At 38.7% G+C, this 18,684-nt stretch overlaps 1 protein-coding gene across 1 annotated transcript in view; it reads right to left on the bottom strand.

Moving 5' to 3' along the window:
* igf2r (insulin-like growth factor 2 receptor) overlaps positions 1-12,167 on the bottom strand; it is a 49,956-nt gene extending 37,789 nt beyond the window's left edge. Inside the window, exons 1-8 of the mRNA XM_034700101.1 lie at positions 12,137-12,167; positions 10,152-10,270; positions 5,573-5,671; positions 5,024-5,156; positions 3,326-3,437; positions 2,949-3,057; positions 2,644-2,803; positions 880-1,069 (exon numbers count right to left, since the gene is read on the bottom strand). Of these exons, the coding sequence (XP_034555992.1) occupies positions 880-1,069; positions 2,644-2,803; positions 2,949-3,057; positions 3,326-3,437; positions 5,024-5,156; positions 5,573-5,671; positions 10,152-10,270; positions 12,137-12,167 (953 nt within the window). The remainder of the gene's footprint in view (positions 1-879; positions 1,070-2,643; positions 2,804-2,948; positions 3,058-3,325; positions 3,438-5,023; positions 5,157-5,572; positions 5,672-10,151; positions 10,271-12,136) is intronic.
* Between the last annotated feature and the right edge of the window lie 6,517 nt (positions 12,168-18,684).

Raw genomic sequence — 18,684 nt, 5'->3', positions numbered from 1 at the left:
AATTAAATAGCAGTAATTACAGGCAGTATTAAAAAAAATGTTTCAGTAGTGACAGGTTGACATGGTGTGATTATGGTTGGTAATGACAAATTAAGCAATAAATAGAAGAATATTTGTATGTAATATGACCATGGGTTGTACTTAGAATAGTAATGTAATGTAACAAAATATAATATAGCAAGATAATTATATAATACAGTATATTATACATTATAATGCCAGCAGCAGTCAAGGGAGAGTTCAGGATGGGATGATGGAGTGTGACAGACAGAGCAGGGATGTTATGGATCTGTTCATGGGGGGGGTGGGGGGGGGGTGGGGGGTGTCAGTGGTCAGCGTGGTGCAGTCTGTGGCCTCCATTACTGTATAAGCTATGTTTGCAGCAAAAAATGTGAATGTATCACCTTGTTTCAGATTTGATGCAGTGCAGTCTGTTTCTGCAGCGTGCTTATGGTTGTTTGTCTGACACCTACCCCCCGGGAGCAGCTTCACACATTAAAAATGACTCTGTATATTAATTAATCTTGTTTCTAATGCTCTTAAAAGTCATTTAGATTCATATTTTTGAATTGTTATTTTCAAAACCAGTCAAAAACTCCTCACAGGAGCTTTAAAAAAAAAGAAGAAGAGTGCTAATCAGCCAGTTATGTATGAAACACCAGCTGTTTAACTTTCATGTGCTGCAGACAGTACTGAGAGCATTAATACCTCTTGAATCAGACTGCATCCTGTTGGCCTGCTTTGTTTCCTGCATTATGAGGTCTGTTTTATAAGCAGCAGCTGACATATTGCTGAAGCTCTACACAAAAAAAAATGTTACAGCTTCATGTGTTCAGAGAAACTTCAGGTATCTTCACACGGACACACCCACGTTCTTACCGTAGCGTCTGGTTCTGATACTTCCCGGCCACCTTCTTGGCTTGCCCCGGCATCTTCAACTGGCAGGCTGATATGTACTGGTCGTCTCCACACTCCCGAGTGGGGACCTCTCCGCACACGTTCAGGTAGTAGATGTAGCTCTCATCGCCGTTCTCCGTCCCAGAGTGTACATTGTACGGCAAGTCTGAAGCTGAACACACAACATCAGAGGGTTAAAACAGACACAGATGACTAACTAGCATCATTGGTATGTTTCTGTAAGTCTCCATGGACTGTGTTGGATGTGATATCTTATAATCATACAGATGTAACATTACACAAGTTACACTTTTATTTAGACTGCTTTCTTAATCAAATCATTGGGGTAATTTTCAGCTGGAGAAGGAGGGAGGGTGTTTTTAAGAATGTGGAACTAGTCCTTTAAAAGAGCTGAATGTTTAAAAGTTACTGTCTCTAGAGGCAGACTGGACTTATACATGGTTTATAAATAAACACTGCTGGTGATGGTGCAGATGCTTGTTTAATTATATGAAATATTAGAGCACCAGGATGTATGTTTGTCTATTTATTTATTATCCTTTTTTAAAATGTATCTATTTATTTATTTAACTAATTATTTATGTATCAATTTATTAATCTCAATTACCTATTTATTTATTTACCTATTTATCAATCTCTTTATGTATTTAATTTTCTATTTATTTATATGTCTATTCATTTTTTTATTACTCTATTTATCTACTTATTTATTTATCTATTTGTTCATCTATTTATCATTTTTTAAAATCTATTTATTAAATTATCTACTTTTTTATTTATCTGTTTATAGGTCTCAATTATCTATTTATTTATTTATCTTTTCATTTATTTATTACTCTATTTATCAATTTATGTATTTATTCATTCATCCATTCTTTTATTTATTTATTTATGTATTCATTTATTTATGTATTTAATTATTTATTATTTTTTAATATATATATTATTTTTAATATTAATATATATATTATTTTTAATATTAATATATATAATTTTTTTTTTGAAGGATTCTTGTCCTCCTTGTCTTTTCTTTTTTTGTCTCCTGAATAAGAATCCTTCATCATGTTTATATTTTTGTTCTGTAGTTAAGAAAGTAAATAAATAAAAAGCTGATTAAAAATGAAAAAAAAATAAACACCTACAGCCAACAGCTTACTCACAACGCAAAGATAACAAGTCCTTCTTGTAAGATCTCACGATCTGTTCTAAATCAGTTCACTCAACAATAAGTGGAAAATATTCTTCTATGAATAATATTGAGTCGACAAAAACCCGGAAGGTCAGAAAGGCTGACTCACAGAGCTACTTCCTCTATCTGGGTTAAAAAAAAGAGGTTTATGACCCAACCATTCTTGCAGGGTAGATGTGTAACGGTGGATATTTTCAGAGAAGTATTTTTGAGCGTGTATTTAAGAACTTCATGCTGCAGAAGAAGAGACATGCTCTGTGTTTATTCATCACTGCAGTAGTTTTACTTTAGAGCAACCACTTTGAGGATTGAGGACATGATCACAAAGTCAAGACTCTCTGGCTGCTTCTCACTTCCTTATCAGGTTTCACTTTTTGTATCAAAATGTGCAGACAGAGCACGGGAATTCAAATTACATGGGGCTCATAAGGATTAACACCTGTGTGCTTGTTCTTTGTGTGAAACTCTCTATGCTGCTGGTTTGGGTCAGGACTCCTTCATAAGAGAGGTTCTGTGTCTGAACAGATCAAACTTACAGCCCAGAGTTAAAGGTGTGAGGTCTATGGACAGGTCATGCTGTTCACTGGTCAGTTTGCAGGTCTGGCTCTCCAGGTAGTCTCTGTGGCACGCGTACTCCGTCACCCATTCCACCTCGTACCGACAGTTGGACTCTGCCGTCATCCTCGGAGTGCTTCCCTGAGGAGCCAAAAAACACCTTTAGTAAAGTCGGAGTCAGCACTTGAATCAGGGATTTTAATTTCAGGTTTTAAGAAATAAAAGGCCTGTCTCAAATACAAGCCTGCTTCAAATAAAAGACCTCTGCTAAGTGTGTGAGACTTACCGAGTGTCTGCTTGATGGACAGATAAACGTGATGGTGACGGCAGGATCATGGTCGTTGCAGTTATCTGGACGAGGCGATCCGGCAACGACTTCATACTGTAACCTCAGTCTGAAGAGGACAGAATGAATTAAATCAGACTTAATCTTCTTCAAATCAACCGTTTGTTGGGTTACATTAAAGACTTATCCATCCCTTCAGACAACTATGATACATACAAATACATACTATTACATTCTGTATGTTCTACCAGCTGAACAAACTTTTGGAACAGTTAAAATCCCACAGAGGCTGGACGAGAGTCATGTTTAACATCATACCATATAATATCATTCAAGCTTGACAAAAGAGTGAATTTTGAACCCAGCTAAGAGGATACCTGTCATTGGACAGGAGCTCCAGCTGTTTGGTGAGAGATCCCATGTTGTAGGAGCCTTGACTGGTGACCAGACATGCTGCAGATCCCTCTGGACAGGACTTGTCTGGTTGATCTGAAAGAGAACAAGAAGGGATTTAAAAAAAAAAAACACAGGATCTTTAAGTTTTTAATTCGTTGTTTAAGGGAGCTTCATGTTTTATATAGTAGTACAACAGAAAAATGGCTCCATAGTTGGAAAATCATTCAGTGGGCTCCCTACTAAGAGCTTTTGGAGGCTTATCTGGAGTTTCCTTTTCATGCATCTTTATTGTCTGCAGTTGACTTTTTTGGATTAGTATGTGTTTCTTGGTGTATCAAATAAATCAAATCAAGTGGGACACATTAAAAGCAAATTAAAAGGGCTGCAAATATTCAACCATTAAAAAATTAATTTGTATTTTTTCCCTTAATTTCTCATTGCTGCTTCTAAACTAGACTTAGTAACAATAACTGAAGCTTGAGTTTTAGTATTTGCAGAGTTATATTTTTCATTTGTTTAATATTAGGAATATTTTCAACCCAGGGACCCCCCCCCCCCCCTCCCCACCTTGTTATGTCTTCATCGCTTCAACTGTGTATACAAACTTATCTTCATTAAGCAACTTTTTTCCTTTTGTTTTCAATTTTTGTCTTATTGTGTGTTTGTTTACAATTCTAAAAACCATGCCATTATAGTCACTACTTTTTACTGATTTCTTTGATTTTAGTTCATTCTAAAAATGAAAAAAATTAAAAGGACTTAAAGACAGCCAACTTTTCTTTTCTTTTTTTTTCATATAATTTTTTAAGTTATATTTTTGGGGCTTTTACACCTTTATTCAGATAGGAGAGGACAGTGGATAGAGCAGGAAACGGGGTGAGAGAGTGGAGGAATGACGCGCGGGAAGGGGGCTGCAGGCTGTAATCAAACTTGGGCCAGCTGCTATATGGATTCCACGGCTTAACCATCAGGCTAAGCGCACTCCCTTACTTTTATTTTCTTAATAAAAAGAGAAATTTGTCAGAAGACAAATGTATGCTTCATCTGGCTAACTGTTGTGATTTTCAGAATTCATCAGTTTGATGCCAGGTAGGTTTACTTAATCTCAAAAGGTTCCTTGCAACCAAACTTAAATGAGACTGTGAGGTACCGAGACATAAAACCAAAATCAGCCAAATGGTAGACTCTGTCAGAGCCACACAGTCCTGGAACAAACTACCAGCTCACATTAGGGAGCTTAAGAACTAAGATACCTTTAAAAAAACCACTTAAACATTAAAAACAAACCAGTCATGAACACATGATTTGATGCCCGTTCCAGGGGGCTTTGTCCTCACCTTCCATCCTGTTTTTATAATGTCACTAACGTTGTGTATGTAAAATTAGTTTGTAAGTCAGTTCTTGTAGTGTCCTGTTAACTGTCTTGTGACATCCTGTAATTTTAAATCTTGTTGTTTTATGTTTTATGCGAGTACCTGCCTTAGCACCGTGGATGAAAATTAGCTATTGTGCTAATTCCAGCATATTTGCATTGAGGCATACAGTTAAAATGTTGATTAATATGCATTGTCCTTATCAAATCAAATCAAATTAAATTAAATGATGAAACACAGAATGAAACTCTCTTAAATCCTGCATTAATCTCATAGTGTGTTGATCCCTCTTCCTCAGGTACTCACTGAGACTCCTGCAGATGTTGATGTAGAAGTCGATGCTGTCGTCCCCGTCGTCCACCAGGTAGCCATCAGTCAGTTTGATCAGAGGGTTGAGGTCGTGTTTCTTACCGTCCGTGTCAAATGCATAACAGGGCACCTGGACAAAGAAGAGGAGGCTTAGACTGCAATGCTGGAAATGGACGACCATGAACAGGAGGACGTAATTTGAACTATTTGTGTAGCTGCTCCAAACTCACACATGGTTCTTCTGCACATTACAAACAAACACACTTTTGTGTAAAGATCCGTGCAGCTTTAAGAGCGTGTTTTATTAATTTCACACATTCTTTCAGTTGTTCCATGTTGAGCTCACGTCAGCAGATTCACAGTGTGACAGCAACATGTGACATCAACCTATGCAGTGAACTTTGAACCACCTCAGCTGAGTGGGATGATTTCCTCTGAAAACAGCGCTCAGTTTCTTACGTATCACACCTCAGCCCAGTCACTTTCGGTCTTTCTTAAACCTTCCAGTCAGTGAGTCAGTCGGCTGTCAGACACTCCACCACCTACCTCTCTGTGGGGCTTGAATTTGTTCTTCTTGCAGGCGCTGTAGGTCTTCCACTCAAAGTAATGCACACACTGAGACACGGCCACAAACTCTGGCGTCCCCTGTAAGACACAAACAGGAACAGGAGTCAGTTTGATGTTGATTAAGGTGATTAATGCTTTAATGAAGTGAAGGACAAAGAATGGAATAATGAGTAACATGACAACAACACAGCAGCTTCTTGACAAAGAGAGAGACCGCATCACTCCTGTGTTTACTCATCACTCCTGAGACATTTTAGAATTGATTGTTAGATTTAATTGTTGACTTTTAAAGACGCTCTGGAGCTGGAGTTGCAACCAAGGACAATTCTGATCTCCTCAACCCATATGTGCTCAGTCGCACCCTGAGATTCCTGAGTCCATGCTGAGAACCAAAGATGACTGGGCCTTTTCTGTTTGAGCCCCGGCCCTCTGAACAACCTCCCTGAGGAGATCAGAAGGGCAACTTCCTTATCCTCTATTAAAAACACAGTTTTAATTGATGTGCTTTTACAGGAGATGTCACCTGAGCATGTTTTAATCCAGATGTTTTTATTATTTTGAGGCAGTATCACTGGCAGGATTTTATAATTTTATAATTTGTCTTTATATTTTTCTAATTTTCTAATTTGATATTTTATAATTTTGTAATTAGATTTTTAGATTTTTTAATGTTTTCTAATTTTCTAATTAGATTTTTAAAAATGTAATATTCTATAATATTATAATTACATTTTTATATATTTAATGATTAATCATTTTGCAATTTGATTATATTTTTAATCTTTTATAATTTTATAATTAGATTTTCACATACTTAATATTCTATAATTAGATCTTTATATTTTTATAATTTTATAATTTGATTTCTATATTTTGGTATTTTATAATTATGTAATTAGATTTGTAGACTTTTTAATGTTTTATAATTTTATAATTAGATTTTCACATACTTAATATTCTATAATTAGAGCTTTATATTTTTCATAGTCTATAGTTTTATAATTCTACTTCTATATATTTAATATTTTATAATTTTATAATTTGAGGTTTTAATATATTGAATAGTTTTTAGTTTTGTATTCAGATCTTTATATTTTTAATATTCTATAATTTGGTAATTTGATTTTTATATTTTAATATTTCTAGTATTTTATCATTTTAGAATGCGTTTTTATATTCTTATATTTTTTGTATTTTATATTTCTGTTTTTTGATTATTTTAATTTTTTATCTTTTGCTATTTGTAATCTTCCAACATGATTTATTCACTTATATTTGTCTTCCTCACATTTCTCTTTAATTGTCTTTGTTTCTTTACTATCTATAAAGTACTTTGTAACCTTGTTTGGAAAAGTGCTAAATAAATAAAGATTATTATTATTATTATTATTAAATATTGAATGTTTTTTCATTATGATACAAGTTATAAACTACTTACTTGGACTCTATAGAACATGTTAAGTGCACATTCATATAAGGGCTCAGTTACTCCTAAGATTTACAGCTGAGTGGTTAATGCAGCTGGAGAGGTTGAAGGTTCAATGCTCACTCCAGTGCTTCTGAAAACCACTTGTTCAAAGATGTGAGAGGGTTTCACTCCATCGATCTACCAAGTCAGCACCTTTTTCTGTACTAGGTCAATTTATTTTACAATCTGTCCTTTTAGGAGCACTTTTTTATATCTTTATCTTACTTTAAAGGATTAAAAACACCATTCTTCTGTAAAATCTGTGAATTTTGAAGGGTTCAAGGCTTAAAGTAGAACGGTTGTTTATCCTGAAGGTCACCTGTGGAGTTTTTTGATCCTAGTAAAATTACAATGGTGGTTAAATCACAAAAAAGGAGGGAAAGGATGCAAAAAGAAAAACTGGACATGAAGACAAGTTCACAGCTACAGTTTCAGGTATGGAGTGTAGAGATGGAAATATTTTGTGATCACATACAGTGGCCTCTAATTTTTTAAACTACATATAAAAACAAATAACAAACAAGTGCTGAGTCTAACTTTGAAAGCACGGTGTCTGTATTTAGCTTGATTACTTCTGTTTTCCATCATGAGACGACTTTTTGTTCCATCACAGCTACTTTCATTTCTCCTCTTCAAACTTCATAATCTGACTTCATCATCGAGCACTTATTGTCTCTGAGCCTCCTCGCTGTTACTTGCCAGGAAATGACATCTGAGTCAAAGTGAACCCACCTCTCAGCCACCACTGAAACCACACACACACACACACGTTCACTCATTTTCTGACATTCACAGCTGCTTCTGGTATTCAAAAACCCACTCAGAAGAAAGCTGCAGAAAAAGAGACTAACTTGAATTTAACGTCAGACAGGAAGCTCATAAAAACTCAGAGGGGTTTCATTTGCCTTTCAAAGTTTTTGCATATATAATCAACTAAAGCAGCACATCAGTGTTTCCTCAATAAGTCACCACAATGACAGAGCGTGCTCTCAGTGGAATTTAATTCTCAAGAGAAGTTTTATTAAATATTAAACTAAACAAAGTGAGATTAAGGAGATCGCGCCTGTTCAGCATGACCGGCATATGTTGGGTTCGTGTCGTCCTTAAAGCATGCTGTACTCGGCTGTGCTGTCTGCCTTCACAACAAAGCAGCACTGTTGTTGAATGGATCCAGTGTGGACTCTTGCAGAATGCTGGAGCTGCTGCTTCTGTGCAAAGATTAGGGATGGGAACATTTAGTCCGAACATGAGTCTGGTCCTGCTGGAGGTTTCTGCCTGTTAAAGGAAGTTTGTCCTTGCCACTGTAACTTCCTAAATGTTTTCATTGTGACCTTTTAGTCTATGGAAACCTTCAAAGAAGCTGTAAGAAACACCTTTCAGTGAAGTCAAATGTCTTCTTCTCTCTTATTTTAACTCTTCCTGTCCCATTAAAGTTACTAACCATAAACCTTTCTGGAGTCCCTGAGCTCCCTTGTCTCGTAGGTTCCTCTGGATCTCTGCTGCTGTGGATGTGCCAGACTCCAGCCGCTACAACTACTACTATCCGTCTCACCACTATCATCTCTCTCTCTCTTCACCTCCCTCTATCCCTCTCTCCAACACGGTCTCAGCAGATGTGTGTCTAACATGAGTCTGGTCCTGCTGGAGGTTTCTGCCTGTTAAAGGAAGTTTGTCCTTGTAAACATGAACACGGTTTAACTCTTTAGTCCTCACAGAACAGCAAATCATTCACATGCTGGCATTAACATTGCAAGCTACTTTTAAGAGTAGGCTTCAAACTTTCCTTTTTGATAACGCTTATAGTTAGAGCTGAATCAGGCTTGGACCAGTTCTTGGTTATGCTGCTATAGGCTTACATGCTGGGGGGACTGACACACTGAGATCCTCTCTTTCCCTCTCTCTCCTCTCTCTGCCTGTCTCTTACTTTAACTCTCCCTGTTCCATTAAAGTTACTAACCATAGACCTCTCTGGAGTCCCTGAGCTCCCTTGTCCCGTAGTTTCCTGCTGCTGTGGACGTGTCAGACTCCAGCTGCTACAACTACTATTCTCTCTCTCTCTCTCTCTCTCTCTCTCTCTAACTCTCTCTCTCTAACTCTCTCTAACTCTCTCTAACTCGGTCTCAGCAGATGTGTGTCTAACATGAGTCTGGTCCTGCTGGAGGTTTCTGCCTGTTAAAGGAAGTTTGTCCTTGCCACTGTAACTTGCTAAATGCTGCAAAGTGCTCTGCTCATGGTGGATTAAGATGAGATCAGACTGAGTCCTGTCTGTAAGATGGGACTGGATCTGATCCTGTCTTGATGTTGGGTCTTTGTTAATAATAGAACATAGAGTCCGGTCTAGACCTGCTCTGTTTGGAAAGAGTCTTCAGATAATGTTTGTTGTGATTTGGCGCAAGGAAGCTGGAGGAGTGGAAAGACGCAGCGTTTGTCAAAACTGTACCGGTGTTCTGGATGAATTAGTGACCCTGTTAACTGAATGTTTTTGTGTGCAGCTTAAATTACTCATCATCTGCTCTGTCTTTAATAAATGACTCAACAAAGAAGCATCCCCAAGGACTCTTTCCATTTTCAACAGTCTTAACCACAAACACATTTGCTGAAAGTCACCAGTTATCAGGGTAACTCATTTAAGCAAAACACCGGCTTGCTATCAGTGTGCCTGCAGCGTCTGTGCAGGACGATCAGTTAAACCGCTGCTGTCTCTACTTCAACCAGAGCATGTTGAGTGAGCACCACATGAGGTGGATTGTCCTCCATCTAAAAACAGTGATGTGCACATTAATATCCACTGAGCCTCTCTGATCCTCACTCAGATCCAGTGTGGAGCAGAAATGCATCTTAACATTGTTTTCTGACTGCTTCACAGAGAGCAGAGTTTACTGGCTCTGAAGCAGCCGAGCGACACATCACGTTTGTTTTTCATTTGAAAGGTTTGCTTGAATCTCACTTGATGACTAAAACTGGGGAAGCTGTGTTCTTCTGACTTCTCCGGCTCAAGATTTATCCTTCCAATAAGGAGTCTCTGCCCTGAAGGCCACCGCTGGGAACAAATCTCTCAGCATACAAGCCTGAAAAAGAAAAGACTCTTACCATGGTTTTCCCACACTGGAAGCTGATGCTGGTTTGGATGTTGTTGCTGCTTCCGGGACATTTGACCGTGTCGTTGAAGTCCAGTACTGAACCAGAGAGCCTCTGCAGGGACAGCTCACCTGTGTGACAGAAACAAGAGTCAAATACTGACCAGTGACGTATTTCCACACCTGTATATCATCGTGTTTGATATGCTGACGATGTGGCGACTTACAAGGAAAACCAACAGTTTTCACTCTGCAGAACTTGTAATGCTGCAAGTGTCAGCTTATGGTCAGTGCAATCTGATTGCTTGTTTTGCAGCCAACCTGATTTGACCAGATGTCCAAATGTTTCTTTGGAAAGCTTCAACTGGCAACTAAATAAAGATACTTTTACACATGGATTTATTAAACCAAAGGTCACATTTTAGATTAATTGCCAATACAACAACCTTCTGTTTTGGGGGGAAAGGAAAAAAAAGCAACTTTTGGGCTTTTAACAAATTACTTTTACTCATCTGATTCACAAAACGTCCTTCCAATGTGCCAAATGTGAGACGTATAATCATGTCCTGTTTTTGAGTAACCCTCTTTCACAGAAGCACACCCAAAAGTTTCACACGTCCCTTATAGTAACCCTTTTTATTAAGCAGTTGAAGGCCTGATATTTACGCCTCTGTAAGGTCTCGCCTTTAATATGAAATGGTGTGATGGTGAGATCAAGTTGTCTCACTGCTGTACCAGCACTGGATACAGTAACAGAGGCGTTACTATAACCTCAGATTAATACTGTATTATATAATTATCTTGCTATATTATACTATGTTATATTACATTACTATTCTAACTACACCCCATGGTCATATTACATACAAATATAATTTTTATTTATTGCTTAATTTGTCATTACCAACCATAATCACACCATGTCAACCTGTCACTACTGAAACATTTTTTAATACTGCCTGTAATTACTTCTATTTAATTTAAATTCCATTTGTAACATTGTATATATATAAATTGTATTCTAGCTTTATTTATCTATTTTATTTTACTTATTTTTTATTTTTTTATTTATTTATTTATTAATTTTTTTTATTTATTTATTTATTATTATTATTATTATTATTATTATTAATTATTTTTTTTGTTTGTTTACTTTTTTTGTACTTACTGAAACTTCTTCTTGATTGTACTTATGTCTGGGTTGCTGTAACAACTGAATTTCCACCCCGGGAGATCAATAAAGTAATATCTTATCTTATCTTAATGTTTACAACATGATGAAGACCCAGCAGAGACCTCCATCCATTGTGGTGATGAGTCTTCTTCTCCAACCTCTCATGTTTTTATTCATCCTGTTACATGCTGCTCTTTGGTGTTGGCACCAGTAGCTTGATATAAACCTCACTCAAGGTTTTTTTTCCTGGACATTTCCTGCTGTGCTCTCACATCAACTCAACTTCTTGCAGAACATCTACTTGAGGACTTGCAGGACACATTCCAGAGAAAGTCTCATGAGATTCTCACTGAACATTTTCAGGAAGTTTTCAAGAATTGCGTGCATGTTTGAATACAGCTTAATGGCCAAATTCCACCAGATCTGTCACAGCACCAGATCTGATAGGTTTCTATTCTAGTCAATGTGTTAACTTCCACTGGATCCGCTCCGTTGCGTTCCCAGCTCCGTCACTCAGATACGCAAGACTTGATGGAGATGGGACAGGAAGTCAGGTTTCACCAAAACAAAATGAAAACATCCGGTTAATTTTCAGAATAAAACACTCTGTGTTATCACCAGATCGTATTTCACTTAACTACAACAACAAACCAAAGTCATGATGAGCGGAGCCAGGCCTGGAGTCAACAGGTCAGAGGTTTTCAGAGGACCAGAAAGACAACATGGATGAAGAGAGGAGGAGGAGGAGGAGAATCCTTGATTCACATGACTCCAGCTGTCAGGCGGCCCTGCTCCAGCTGGACCGCAGCGGATCGGACACTGACTGGACACAACCAACATGGACGAGGAACTCATATCTAGTCTAGTAGAGCTCATCTTATCATCAACTGGAGGATGTTTTCATGTACTTTCTTTCAAGTGGATGAACAACTAGTATGAAGAAGTTGGAAATATCAAGAGCAGCAAACAGGAAGTCTACAGAGAGCGTTTCAACCTCTACAAATATTAACCTGCATTTTTATCACATGCCTCCTCCTCATTGAAAACAGTTCCCCTCCTTATTCAAACTTCTTCTGACCCTCGTCTTCTTGTATTACTTTGCACACACACACGTTGGCAATGAACAAGATATCAAGGGTTGCAATTAGACTCGCCTAATGTTGAATATTTACTCAGTTTTATTGACTTTTAAAGGTCCTCCAACTGTACATGTATCCTGAAAGTCCACACACACACACAAACATACACCGGCTCTCATTCTCAGACTACCCAGACAGAGCAGACGTCTCGACGGGACAACCTCCTCTGACCTAGCGCTCTGTAAACTCACAAAACACACAAGATAAACCTCCGCCCCGCTGGAATATCAGGAGCGACCCTGACCCCGCTGTCAGCGCGGGCTGCATTTATCATCTGAATAAAAACAGACCACAGTGGGAAATGTTCTGCATGTGAAGCCTCTGACTGGATGAGAGAGCGAGGGAGAGAGAGAGAGAGTGTCTGTGAATGTGTGACTACATTTACAGCTCAGAAAAGTCAGATTCTGCTCTTTTGCATGGACAGCTAACAAACAGGTGAATGATTACTCAGTTTTCTGGACTTCTGGTGGCTGAACAGTCACAAAGACACTCAGTTCAAACTTCTACCTCACTGTCCCCTTTGTGCTTTTGTTCTTGTGTGGGCTTTTCGATGACCTCATTCTTCCTCTTCTGTGAGTTTCTGTTTCTCTCCTAACTTTGAAATCATCAGCTGAAACATTAAAATCGTACTCCTTTATATTTTGGCTGTAAAGAGAAACTTGTGTGTTGATATGAGTCCGTCCCCGTCCCCCCCTCTGCTCCCTCTGATTATAGCTGGCCTGTTATCACAAAAGAGACCATAAAGGAATGTAAGAATGTAACACTGTGACCCACTAACACTGTTAACACAGCTACTGCAGGACAGGCTGTCTGACTCATCAGAGCGTTCATGCTCCAGCCTGCAGCACCGCTTCAACTCTACCCCCAACTCTACCTCCTGTACTCTACAAATAAATACAACAGATGTTTTCTGTCATATTTAAGCACTTTTAACACCCTCTGTTTTAACATGCATGCTAAAAATCAATTTAGCAATTTATTTAGTTATTCATTTGATCTTATCATCTTATTCCAGTGATTTTTACAGATTACTTCTCAGCATTTTAATATTTTATTCTGTATTAACTTTAAAGGGGACATATCACGCTTTTTTCATCAATATATATTGGTCTAAGAGGTCCCCAAAACATGTCTTTAAAGTTTATGCTCAAAAAAACACTTTGAAATCAGATTTTGGTCTGCCTGAAAAACCCTCTTCTTCATTCCTCATCAGAACACTCTGTTTTCTCTCTGACCACGCCCCCTCCGGAAGTGGATGTGCCTCGGCTCTCCAGCACGTTGATCTAATGTTTACATGTTGGCTGAATATACACGGCTGCTCAGAGATCACGATACTTCAACCCTCTGACTCTGATCCTGACGGAGAGGCGCCTGTAGCAGGACCTTTCTGAACCATTGGTCACAGATTTAGTGTTTCTTGTTGTTTTATTTATCAGTATGTAGACGTGTGTCTTGGTACACAGCTACGAACATGTAGCTATGTGGCTATGCTTACTAGCGCTAGCACTTATCCATGATAAATAAAAATCATCCACTAGATCTTCAAATCTGCAGACGTGGGGAGTAAAACCGACCTCTGCCAGAAAGGCAGCAGGACCTTTTCTGAAGGATTGGTCACAGATTTAGTGTTTCTTGTTGTTTTATTTGTCAGTATGTAGACGTGCGTCTTGGTACACAGCTACAGCTACAGCTACAGCTACAGCTATGAACATATAGCTATGTGGCTATGCTAATTAGCGCTAGCACTTATCCATGACAAATACAGATCATCCACTAGATCTTCAAATCTGCAGACGTGGGGAGTAAAACCGACCTTTGTGTTTATTAAGACAGCCTACAACTAGCATGCCTCCCTCCTAAGCTCCTTGTTAGCACACATTTGTGCAGGTAATGAAAAACGGAGGAGGGATTTAGTATTATTTTATACAGTCTATGGGCTGAACAAGCTCCGAGCTCTGACTCCGTGACAGACCGGATATTGTTGTTACGTAACAAAAACACGGAAGTCTGAAACGGCTGGTTTCACACACATTTACAGAAAGGTGGAGAAATCAGAACAGGGGCAGAATGGATTCTTTTCATTCTCGGGGGGTTTGTAGACAGGGACGCATATTTCAGGTAGAGAACCATTAAAAAGTCCATTTTGCATGATATGTCACCTTTAAGTGTAGCATCTTAGTTTCTTTTACTGGTTTAATCTTTTAGTGTTTTATTATCTTATTCATTTATTTTACTTTGGTGAGCTTTATTTCCCATCTTCAGTTTAAATCATAGTCTGTACAGTCATGGCCAAAAGTTTTGAGAATGACACAACTATTAATTTTCACAAAGTCTGCTGTTTCAGTTTTTATAATGGCAATTTGCATATACTCCAGAATGTTATGAGGAGTGATCAGCTCAACTGCAATTAATTGCAAAGTCCCTCTTTGCCTTGAAAATGAACTTTATCACCAAAAACACATTTCCACTGCATTTCAGCCCTGCCACAAAAGGACCAGCTAACATCATTTCAATGACACACAGGTGTCACACACATTAACACGGGTGTGGGTGTTGATGAGGACAAGGCTGGCGATCAATCTGTCATGATTGAGTGACTGGACACTTTAAAAGGAAGATGGTGCATGACACCATTGTTCCTCATCTGTTAGCCATGGTTACCTGCAAGGAAACACGTGCAGCCATCATTGCATTGCACAAAAAGGGCCTAACAGGGAAGTTTATAGCAGCGAGTAAGATTGCACCTCAGTCAACCGTCTATCGAATTATCAAGAACTTCAAGGAGAGAGGTTCAATTGTTGCCAAACAGGCTCCAGGGCACCCAAGAAAGTCCAGCAAGCGCCAGGACCGTCTCCTGAAGGTGTTACAGCTGCGGGATCGGGCCACCACCAGTGCAGAGCTTGCTCAGGAATGGCAGCAGGCAGGTGTGAGTGCATCTGCACGCACAGTGAGGCGAAGACTTTTGGAGGAAGGCCTGGTGTCAAGGAGGGCAGCAAAGAAGCCACTTCTCTCCAGTAAAAACATCAGGGACAGACTGATACTCTGCCAATATTTTTTGCCATCTGACAAAAACACCTAAAAACCCTGAAGCAGCAGACTTTGTGAAAATGTAATATTTGTGTCATTCTCAAAACTTTTGGCCATGACTGTATAATAAATGGAAGTAGTATCCGTGACGTCACCCATCTGTTTCTGAAGTGCTGTTCTGAAGCCGATCATTTGCGGCAGCCATATTGGAAATGTTGAACTCAACCAAACATCGTCCAAGCTAGTGTGAGGTAAAGAGGCGGGCCTTTTAAAAGTAAACTTAAGACTTACTTTTTTAATCTAGCTTTTAATTGGGGTAATTTATTTTTAGCCCTTGGACTACATTATTATTATTATTTGTATTTATTTTTAAAGTTCTATTTTTGGCCTTTTTGCCTTTATTTATAGGACAGCTGAAGAGAGACAGGAAATGTGGGGAGTAGAGAGCGGGGAAAGACATGCAGGAAATGGTCGACCGGCTGGGAATCGAGCTGGCGACCTCTGCGACGAGGACTGTAGCCTCTGTATGTGGGGCACTTAGACCGCTAGGCCACCAGCGCCCAAACTGCATTATTATTTTAATCCTTGCTTTAACATTTATTTATCTAATTTAATTATGTATTTATTGTATTCATCTGATCGTGTCAACACTATATTATTTTTAACTTTTCTTTCCACTCTTACTCATTTTATTAATTTTACTATATTGATTTTATTATATTTTATCTTTAAGTATTTTATTTATAATGATGCCTTTTTTTAATTTTATCATCTCTGTTGTTTTCTGTCTGTTATTTTGTGAAGCACTTTGGGCTGCATGTTCATATGTATGAAAGGTGCTCTATAAATAAAGGTGAGTTGAGTTGCATGCCTGTCAATCAAGCAATGCCCTTATTTGGGCAAAACTCAAATGCTCAATATCTTCAAAAATAACAAGTTATAAAAAGATTCACCCCCGTACAGTGTGTGCTTGTTGAGCCGCATTTTGTAATAACGGTGCATTTTGTAATAAACGTCCAAAATGTAATAACTTTTTCATTTCATTTTGTAATAAGCCGCATTTTGTAATAAACTGCCCCAACGCATTTTGTAATAAATTTTGCCGCATTATGTAATAAGTTATTACATTTTGAGAAGATTATTACAAAATGCGGCTTTATTACAAAATGAAATGAAAAAGTTTTTACATTTTGGACGTTTATTACAAAATGCACCGTTATTACAAAATGCGGCTCAACAGTGCTGAAAGAGAAATGAGCTCCTCAGACCTAAACAGTTTTTTGAACCAGGCTGTAAACATGTTTATTTCTGCTGTAAAGATCGTCTTCTTTGAATGGGTGTGTATGTGGTTTCCTGTGTTTCTGCAGCCAGCCTCTAGTGGACGCTTGAGGAACTGCAGTTTATAACACTTCCCCATTGGCTTCATATTTTAAGCATGGAGGGTGCTGCTTGGTTTTAACACCTTATGTTACCTCCAGTGTTTCCTCATTCAGATGTCATGATAGCGTTTCCTCCTTTCATCAGTAACTTCTTTTTATTATTATTTTTTTATATCATACCTTAACCTTAACCTTGCATATGGATTAAGGTGTCATTTTTTGTATTTTTAATTTATTCTATCTTACCTCTACCATTATTTTTTTTTTATTTACAGCACTTTGTGTTACAATATTATTGTATGAAAAATGCTTTACAAAAAACTCTTCTTTAGGCTGAGACAGGCAGCAGCCCACATATCAAGCAGCCATCCACACAAACCCAACACACAGCCCTGTATTACATTAACATAAGATGCATCAGGCTGTGTTATTGCGAGATTTTAATATAGAGGTTCATAACATCCACTGAGCTGATGGTATTGTTGCTGATGTTTTCTGTGGAGCGTGGTTTCAGAATCAAACATCAGGGTGTCTGACTGTGAGTCATACGGGTATTGTTGTTTTTGAGTGGTTGGTTATGAATGTGATATTGTTCCGCCTCCCTGCTTGTTGTAGGGCTGTTTTCTTTCAGTGTGCGCTCCTTCATTGTGCTCTATAACTCTACTGCAGGTGTCCACAGGTGATGTAACGTGTTTGAGAGAGTGGAGGTTTGATCGTTTTGGTTTCTCTCCCTCAAGATTCTTTCTCCCTAATCAATCAAAAACTAACAACAAACAAAACAGCAGGTCTACCCCGTACTCTATGTTCTATTATTAACAAAGACCCAACATCAAGACAGGATAAGATCCAGTCCCATCTTACAGACAGGACTCAGTCTGATCTCATCTTAATCCACCATGAGCAGAGCACTTTGCAGCATTTAGCAAGTTACAGTGGCAAGGACAAACTTCCTTTAACAGGCAGAAACCTCCAGCAGGACCAGACTCATGTTAGACACACATCTGCTGAGACCGTGTTGGAGAGAGGGATAGAGGGAGATGAAGAGAGAGAGAGATGATAGTGGGGAGACGGATAGTAGTAGTTGTAGCAGCTGGAGTCTGGAACGTCCACAGCAGCAGAGATCCAGAGGAACCTACGGGACAAGGGAGCTCAGGGACTCCAGAAAGGTCATGGACTTTAATGGGAGAGGGAAAGACAGGATCTCTCCTTCCTTCCTTCCTTCAGTCTTTCCTTCCATTTCTCCTTCCCCCCTTTCTTCAGGCTTTCCTCCCATTCTTCCTCCCTTCCTTACTTCAATCTATCCTTCCATTCTTCCTTCCACCCTACCTTCATCTCTCCTTCCTTTCCCTCCTTCAATCCTTCCTTCCTTCAGTCGCTCCTTCTAGTCCTCCTTCATTCCTTCCTTCCTTCCTTTCTTCAGTCTCTCCTTCTATTCTTCCTTCCTTCCTTCCTTCCTTCCTTCAATCTCAACTTCCATTTCTCCTTCCTTGCTTCAGTCTCTGCTTCCCTTTTTCCTTCTTTCATTCCTTCCAGTCGTCCTCCCTTCCTTTCTCAAGTCTTTCCTTCCTGAGACCGTGATGGAGAGAGGGATAGAGGGAGATGAAGAGAGAGAGAGATGATAGTGGTGAGACGGATAGTAGTAGTTGTAGCAGCTGGAGTCTGGCACGTCCACAGCAGCAGAGATCCAGAGGAAACAGGAGACAAGGGAGCTCAGGGACTCCAGAAAGGTCTATGGTTAGTAACTTTGATGGGACTTGTTGGGCTTGGCAGTGACAAATTAAAAGTCTCTAAACTTTCTAAGAACTTTCAGGATCATTAAAAGGTCGA

Source organism: Notolabrus celidotus, chromosome 13 (genome assembly GCF_009762535.1).
Source record: "Notolabrus celidotus isolate fNotCel1 chromosome 13, fNotCel1.pri, whole genome shotgun sequence".
NCBI lineage: Eukaryota > Metazoa > Chordata > Actinopteri > Labriformes > Labridae > Notolabrus > Notolabrus celidotus.
This window is presented reverse-complemented; position numbering and strand designations above follow the sequence as displayed.